Raw genomic sequence first — 7,765 nt, 5'->3', positions numbered from 1 at the left:
TCACATTGAAAAAAAGTTTATTTAAAAAAGTTCTAGCAGCAAGAACAGTAACAAAACAAAAGGTGAGACTGACAAACAAAACAAGGAGGCTGTGTCCCCAGGGACTGTCTCCATCCTTCAATCAAGTTCTTTATATCGAGCAAACATGACTCTTCGCACAGCGTCTCGGTAAGTCTCGTTGGACTGTCTCTTGCTGGTTCTTCCAGGAGCCCCCACCCCGGGCCCCCTCATCCGGCCTTCAGTCTGTAAAAAAAGGCAAACCATGAGGCGGGCTCTCGGAAGGAAATTAGCTTCTGGGCTGGTCTTTGACTATAAAAGTTTCTGAACCAGTACGGATCAGGACACAGAATTTTTTAGGTGTTTAATAAACAAGCACCCAAGATGAATAAGGAGGGTGGTGAAGCCACCATTTCAGGACACAGAATTCAACACCAGAACTAGGAGACGCTAACCTTGTTGGCAAGTCCAGAGGGGGACTAAGCCTACACAATATGGGCGATGTTTCCTCCCTCTTCTCGCCTTCTTTGTTTTTCCTGAAATCTGAGGGGCGAAGTCCTTCCTGGGAAACCAGGACTAACTTCATGCTCCTCAAAGACAGGACAGCATGCCCGGCCCGTGTGGCTCAGTGGTTGAGCGTTGACCCATGAACCAGGAGGTCACTGGGTCATGGATTTAATTCCTGGTCAGGGCACATGCACGGGATGTCGGCTTGATCTCCAGCAGGAGGTGTGCGGGAGGCAGCCAGTTAATGATGTTTTTCTTTCATGGATGTTTCTCTCTATCCCTCTCCCTTCCTCCTCTCTCTCTAAAAATCAATAAAAACATGTTAAATGCCTTTCTACCTTTTGTTGCTAGTTCCCACGTTTTTACCAAACGATTCTTCAGTCTCAAACTGCCTGATTCCCACAAGGCCTCACCTCTGCCTCTGTGTAAGAATAAGATGAGCCCTATTCTAATTTCTCTCTCCCGGTCCCACCACCAAGCAAAATGCCAAGGGCAGGCATGTAGTCAAAACCCAGTAATCAAGACCGAGGGGAGATCCTTCGCCAGCAGCGGAGAGAGCCCAGCTCAAAGGCAGGGCCACAGCTCTGGGCCACAGAGAGAGAAAGTTAAGTATGTTCCAGGTTCATGCCAGCCCAACACGACGGAAACCATGTCACCTCTTCCGCCGAAGCCAATCCAGGGTGGCCATGTCCCGGCCCCTTCCTCCAACCAGCAGCCTGTTGAGCACAGCCTCCTCTGCTGCTGTTGTCAACATCTTCTTTATCAATAGGTTTCCGGTCACTGCAAAGGAAGCAGACATTCTTAGACACCTCCCTTTCCAAGGGACTTGCTTGTGGGGACACCGAGATGACCAAGACCTGACCCTGTTCACAGGGAAGGACGTGAGGAGAATACGTCAACAGATGCTTCTGGCGCAGAGCACCCAGCCACGGGCGTGCAACAGGAACTCTGCTACTGAACTACAGCACAGGGAACACAAACTGTGAAGGGGCATCACCGGAAATGACAAATCCCACGAGGGGACACCTGCCTGGGTCTGCCAAACGAGGAGTTGGGGAGCCAGAAGAAAGGCGTAGTGAGAGAGCGAACACGATTGCCCCGGAGAGGGGGGCAGGACTGGCAAACAGCTGCTCGGGCCAGACTGCAAATGACCACTGGACATCTCGCTCCATCAGGCCTCTGGACTTCACTCCTCGGGCAAAGAAACCCCCTGAAAACCAGGCCTCCCTCCAGGCAATGTCACCTCCACACAGAGGAGGTTGAGGAGCCTCCGGCATACAAAGGTCATGGTGCGGCGGGGACTGCGAGCAAAGGTGCGATGGAGGAGTCCGGTTTGGAGGTGAGATAGAAAGGGGCCCAGGCTTTGCCAGGAACGTGACCACTAGCACCAGGGGATGAGGAGGAAGACTGGGCCAGACCAGGGAGACCATGATGCAGTGGCGTCATTACTCTGACCAGGAGCACAGCAAGTTCTCCAGACCCTGAGGACTGAGTATAACGTGGACTACAACGCTGAGTAACTGCTCAGTGTGAGCAGCCAAGGGTGTCCGAGAGGACATGCCCAGGAGGTAAAGGAAAATAGTGACTCGGCACAGGAAACAGAACTGATTCAGGGTGGACTTACAGGACTTGTTAGCTGGTTAGTGGCGGCTGTGGCTTTGGGTACCTTGGACAGTGCAGGTCAAGAGGGTACGGCACTGAGGGCAGAGGCCTGGACAATAATCACCCAGAAAAGGGATGAGTAGGAAAGAAGACGAAGGAGGAGAGCCAGTAGAAAGCGGTGCGAAGGGCAAGGGAAGAGAGGAGGTCTCCTTCCTGCACCTTTGTTCTTGCCCAAGAGTTCAAATGGCAGAGAGTGACCCAATGGGATGTGCCCGCCCCACCATGTGTCACAATAAAGGTTCCCCAGAGAAAAAGTCTGAGTGTGACCTGTTTATCGGGCCCGTGGCTGACGTGGGGAGAAAGGGTTCCCAGCCATGGCCACGCCAGCACTGGCTGTGGCCGCGAAGCAGCCAGCCCACCTTCCAGGCAAACACGTGCTCCCTGTCAAGACAGGCGGCCAGAGGCTGGGCGAGGCTCACGCTCAGGGAGCCGCCTGAGACGGAAAGCAGCAGCACAGCCAGAGGAGGGGGCGGGGGGCTCCCCGTTAGGTCTTGAGACCGAGGCTGAGTCCAGAGCTCCTGGCTTACCTGTCGGTCTCTCTGGAGTATTTAATTCGTTTTCTTTCTGGAGAGTCAAAAGACTGAAGCTTTTCTCTGCGATCATTTCCTCTTTCTTTAAACTTCCCCTGTTGGGAAGCAGAAGAACAGAGCTGAGGGGCAGAGAAGTGGGGAAGCCTCATTTTTTTCTTGAATATTTCTCTGAATGTGAAGGGAGTTCATCTGGTGGCCAACCCCTGGCATCTCTCGTTCCTCCACACGCTGCCTGAGGACGCAGCAGCTGCTGGGGCAGCCAGGGAGGAACAGGGTGTGTTCCATCAGCTGCTTTTCCCATCCGAGGAGGGGACTCCCAGCATCATGAGGTCTGCCCTGGGCTGGGGCAGCTTCAGGCTGGGGCCCGAGGCTGGCGAACTGTGTGGTCCAGGTGGCAAGTCCATTTGGCTGCCACAGGAAGCTGCCTCCTCTAGCAGCTGCAGCAGGAAAAGGTGTTACCCCAGCAGCCCTGGCCAACACTCCTGCACTGATTTCAAGAGGACAGTGAAATGCTCTTTATGTGACCTACTCAGAAACCCTTAGCACCACCTTTATTAAGACGTGCTTTATACACAATAAAATCCACCTGTTCCACTGCAGATGAGCTGAGAACCGTTACAGCTTCCTTTAGGGCCTCCTGTTCGCCGTCTTCAGCACAGCCCAGGAATTCCACACCAGACAGCACAGCCACGGCCGTAACGGTCCCCTGCGCTTACCTCCCGTTCTCTCCTCTCCAGGTAGGCGAGCTCCTGCTCCGACTGCTTTATCTTCCGGTGGATTTCCAGGTTTTGCTGAGAAGAGAAGGCGCTCTGAGAGCAGGTCTAGGACGAGTGTCCAGAAACCCTTCCTGCCCTTTCCCCGCAGCTGCTTCCGGACTGCGGCTCCTCTCATGCCCAGTCCCCTAAGTGGCCACGATACCCTGGCAGCACCCATCCTGACTGGTCTTGTTAGGCTCAGCAACGGGAACCCCAGCTCTAATGCTGCCTGTCACACAGGGTAGTCACGTGGGTGGCACAGGAGGGACTTCACACTATTTCTAAGACGTAAAAGACACAACTCTGGTTTGTATCTCTTCACCTAAGATACAAATTATTGGAGAGGGGAATCTGAGCACACCAGGAAGACAACCAAATGCCCACATGCTCTGCCTACTGCCCCCAGCATCCAACACTCTTCACTTTCAAGCCCCCAGAGAAACATTAAAAGGAAGCCCAAGGCCTTCAAGGCAGACAGACTGCTCTGTGAGTCCTCCTCCTTGAGGCCCCCACACTGAAGCGGCTCCCTACACAACGCCCTCAGGCACATGGAAGAGAAGAAACTAGAAGGGGGTTCTCTGTGCGGGTCTCTCCAAGGGAAGGGAGTGCTAGCCTACCTTCTCCTGCCCAGGGCCAGCTCCGTCTGTGGTTACCAGACGGCTAGCTTCTCTCTCCTGACAACTACCATCTGTGCCTTTAGCCATTTAGTATTTTCATCAGAAAGTTGAAATTTAAATGTCAGTCTGATGTCTCAGAATTTGAAAAGGTTGCAGGGACTTGGGAGGAAGTCAGTGGCAGGGACTGTCCGAGGGGCGTCCCAGAACCCTGGGGGCTGTGGGAACCTCCAGAGCCAGCGGGAGAGGAGGTGTGCCTGTTACCGAAAGCAGAGCTGCTCGGCTTCCAGCCACGTGAGACGTGGTTTGTGTGGACAGAGTCTCATCCAGCCCCTTCACCCGCTCAGAAGGCTCCACAGCACGAGCCCACTATGGGCTTTATTTGCCCAGAACCTGGCTCCTGGCAGTACATGTAAATGGGAAGGCTGCAGAGGCCCGGTACTTGTCCATTAACGCAGCCTGGCTCACAGCAGCACCTCCCCACAGGGAGATGGCGGGATGTGACCCCGGGGGGAACTGCACCCTGAGAGGCAGGCGAAACCAGGAGAAGCCTCCAAGCATAAAGCAGAGGAGGGGCTTGTCTGAGGCCCAACTGCTAGGCTAGCCACAGAGCTAAGGTGAGAAGCCCAGCTTCCCACTCCACAGCCGCCTCCTGTCTTTAGCACAGGCTCCGCGCGTGGCGCCCCCGCCCCAGCCACGCTGCTCGCCTTGGGTCTGGAGTTTTCTGAAGGTGGCACAGCTTCATCCAAAGCAGCTCATGGAAAAGGGAGCAGCTTATTCTGGAAGGGGCCCGATTTAGCCATGGGAGCGGAGAGGAGGCAGCTGAGGAAGGGCGGCAGGCGCTTTTTCAGTGCCCAAAATGCTCGGCGATGGCAAACGTTCCCGTGTGGAAGGCGCCCCCCCCCCCCCCCCCCCCCAATACCTTGTGCAGGTCTGAGAGCTGCTGGTGCTTGATCAGAACGTCTTTATTGGGAAACTGCCTTCGGCAGAGCAGACAGGCCAGCTTATTCCAGTCGGTGAGTTTGTCTTCTTCGTTCTCCTTCTTGCTCAGCTCCTCCTGCTGCTGGGGCTGCGCTGTGCGGGGCTGCGGAGGGGGCTGCTCCTCCTCCTCCTCCTCCTCATAGTCACTGTCTCCCCCGTATTCACCCAGGAGGCCGATCAGTGGGTTAACCACCTTGGGCTGGAAGGAGGGGGCCAGGGATTAACACCAACCTTAACCTATATTTTGGGCCCGTTTTTCTGGATATTCTGATCTGGGCATCTCATTTCTTCTTTTAGTTTGAATAGTGAACGGGGTTCAGTATACGCCCACTGGCCATACTGCTCATTTCCCAGACGGAGGCAACATGGAGCGTGACTGTTCCCCGTGCTGACTGACAGAGACAGACAGGGACCCTAGCAACAAAGCAGCGAAGAGAGGGCAGAGGAGGAGAGCTGAAGTCGAACACAGAGAAGAGCCACAACCTGACAAGTTTCAGAGGAAGAGACACAACCACCGGCAAGCACTGTGACCCGGAGGAGAGGAGGGCGGCTAAGACTGCAGCACCCCTAGGGTCAGGAGGCGCTGACAGCCATGGAGAACAGCCCTCGGGTAGAGCTATGGCTTCTCAGCAAGGGAACCACAAACGGGTTAGGAAAGCTGTGCTACAATGAACTGAGTTAAAAATGGGGAACGGGCAGGGCACCTACCAGTAGCTCACAGGAAACTGTTAGGTAATAAGGTAAGGTCACTGGCCTATGATCAATCAAAAGTAAAAACTAAAGCAGGTTACTACTGCTCTGGAGAGGGGGAGGGAGGGGAAAGGAGGGAAGAGAAGCATCAATTTGTTGTCCCACTTATTTATGCATTCACTGGTTGATTTTTTTTTTTAATATATTGTTTTTATATATTCCTCTCTGGTCTCAGAGAGAAGGGAGAGGGAGAGATAGAAACATCAATGATGAGAGATATAGGTCGACGTTCAACCACTGAGCCATGCAGGCCGGGCTCATTGGTTGATTCTTGTATGTGCCCTAACTGGGGACAGAACCTGCACCTTGGCATACTGGGACAATGCTCTAACCAACTGAGCTACCCAGCCAGGGGACGAGACTATCACATAAAGGCAGTGGTTCTCAACCTTGGCTGCACATTAGAATCACCTGGAAATCTTTTTAAAATCCTGATTTTTGGGCCTCATCCTCCGGAAATTCTGTTTCCTTGTTATGGAGTGGGGCCCACAACATTAGTAACAAAGAAACAGAATTCCTGGAGGATGAGGCCCAGAAACCAGGATTTTAAAAAGATTTCCAGGTGATTCTAACGTGCAGCCAAGGTTGAGAACCACTGCACTAAGGCATCTAAAAAATAGATACCAATGTTAGCCACTGTTCATTTTGGCCAGGCAAGCAAACTACAAAAATGACCAAACATCCACACCACACATTCTTATGCAGCACCAACGGACAGGCAACACCAGGCCAGAGCAATGGGTTTCGATCATTTAGAAGGGAAGAATTAGCACGCCCAAGATTGTAACTTAAAAAGGGCCAGGCAGGCCCCGCTCTGGGGGAATGGAGCAGAGAAGGAGCAAGGACAGAAAACGGCCTCTGCTTCTCCAGTTAAAGCGTGACTAGCAGTCTGCCCACTCACACCTGCTGGGAGACAGCGCTAAAGGATCAACGTCCACGGGAGCCCGCCCCTGACCCTCCTTTCCGTTTGGAACCTGCCCAGCCCGGCACCAGCCCAGCCCGGCACCAGCCCAGCCTTACTGGGGGAGGGCTCTCCTCCTTCTTCACAGTGGGAGGCAGGGGCTTCTTAAAGACATCCTCTGGGGGGACTGTCTCCTCACTGGCATCTTCCTGAAACTGATAAAATCCAAGGTAATTCTCATAAAAGTTAGGTTAAGAGTTGTTAGGATTTCAAAAGAAAACACACACAGTATATTATTGAGTGATTACTGTATGTCAGGAACTTCAGGGAATAATTTAAAAGGAGACATGAAATGCTAAGTGCTGTACATGATGACACTGTAAGATCAGAAAGAAGAGACAACCATGCCAAAATGACGAAGAAGATAAGGGTGCACTTTCCTGTGAATTTCTACTACACAGGCATGAAAATAATAGTTTAAAATGCTACCCCCGCTGCAGTGACACTACAGCGCTGTGTAGAGTGAACACTGAAGAGGGAAGGCAGGAAGCGAAACTGGACGGAGAGCTGGGGTTTGAGCTGAGGCCCTGTTTCACCCCCGGCTTCTGCGCTTGTAAGAGAGAGAGAGAGATCCCGCCTGCTCTCTGAGCAACTCCACCCTCCACCCGAGCCTCCTCGCAGAGACCCGTTTCCATCTGTAAGCCTCACGGAAAGAGGGCAGATGGCAAGTCCTCTCACCCTCGGCCCGCCGCGGTCCCTCTTCTCCTTGCCGTCCCTTTTAGGCGGCTCCTTCTTGCCGCCCGACTTTCCCTGACTGGCTGGCTTCCTCTCCTTGCTCTCTTCTTCCTCAGGTGACCCAGGGTCCTGGGGCACATAGACTTCTTGCTGTAATACAGTTGGAACAGGTAAGTCTACAGGATATTTCACCTTCCCAGTGGCTTCAGGTCTTAGGAGCAGTTCCTTTCTGGGGAAAAGAACAGTTCTCTCACTCCCAAGTCTAAGAGGAGACACATCAAACAAGGTGAAAACCCACTCCAGGCAGAGGACACATCCAGGCGACGCACTGTC

At 53.3% G+C, this 7,765-nt stretch overlaps 1 protein-coding gene across 3 annotated transcripts in view; it reads right to left on the bottom strand.

The window, feature by feature from the left end:
- The window catches only part of RBM6 (RNA binding motif protein 6), a 57,635-nt gene continuing 49,870 nt past the window's right edge, over positions 1 to 7,765 (bottom strand). For all 3 annotated transcript variants that reach the window (XM_006770455.2, XM_006770457.2, XM_006770456.2), the window contains 7 exons: positions 7,436 to 7,582; positions 6,817 to 6,912; positions 4,988 to 5,245; positions 3,413 to 3,487; positions 2,694 to 2,791; positions 1,161 to 1,284; positions 1 to 243 (listed from right to left, as the gene is read on the bottom strand). In XM_006770455.2, coding sequence (XP_006770518.1) covers positions 118 to 243; positions 1,161 to 1,284; positions 2,694 to 2,791; positions 3,413 to 3,487; positions 4,988 to 5,245; positions 6,817 to 6,912; positions 7,436 to 7,582 — 924 coding nt within the window. In that variant the 3' untranslated portion in view covers positions 1 to 117. The remainder of the gene's footprint in view (positions 244 to 1,160; positions 1,285 to 2,693; positions 2,792 to 3,412; positions 3,488 to 4,987; positions 5,246 to 6,816; positions 6,913 to 7,435; positions 7,583 to 7,765) is intronic.

The sequence above is a fragment of the Myotis davidii genome, unplaced genomic scaffold (genome assembly GCF_000327345.1).
Source record: "Myotis davidii unplaced genomic scaffold, ASM32734v1 scaffold663, whole genome shotgun sequence".
In the NCBI taxonomy this organism is placed as follows: Eukaryota; Metazoa; Chordata; class Mammalia; order Chiroptera; family Vespertilionidae; genus Myotis; species Myotis davidii.
The sequence above is the reverse complement of the archived record's forward strand: the minus strand, read 5'-3'. Positions and strand labels throughout refer to the sequence as shown.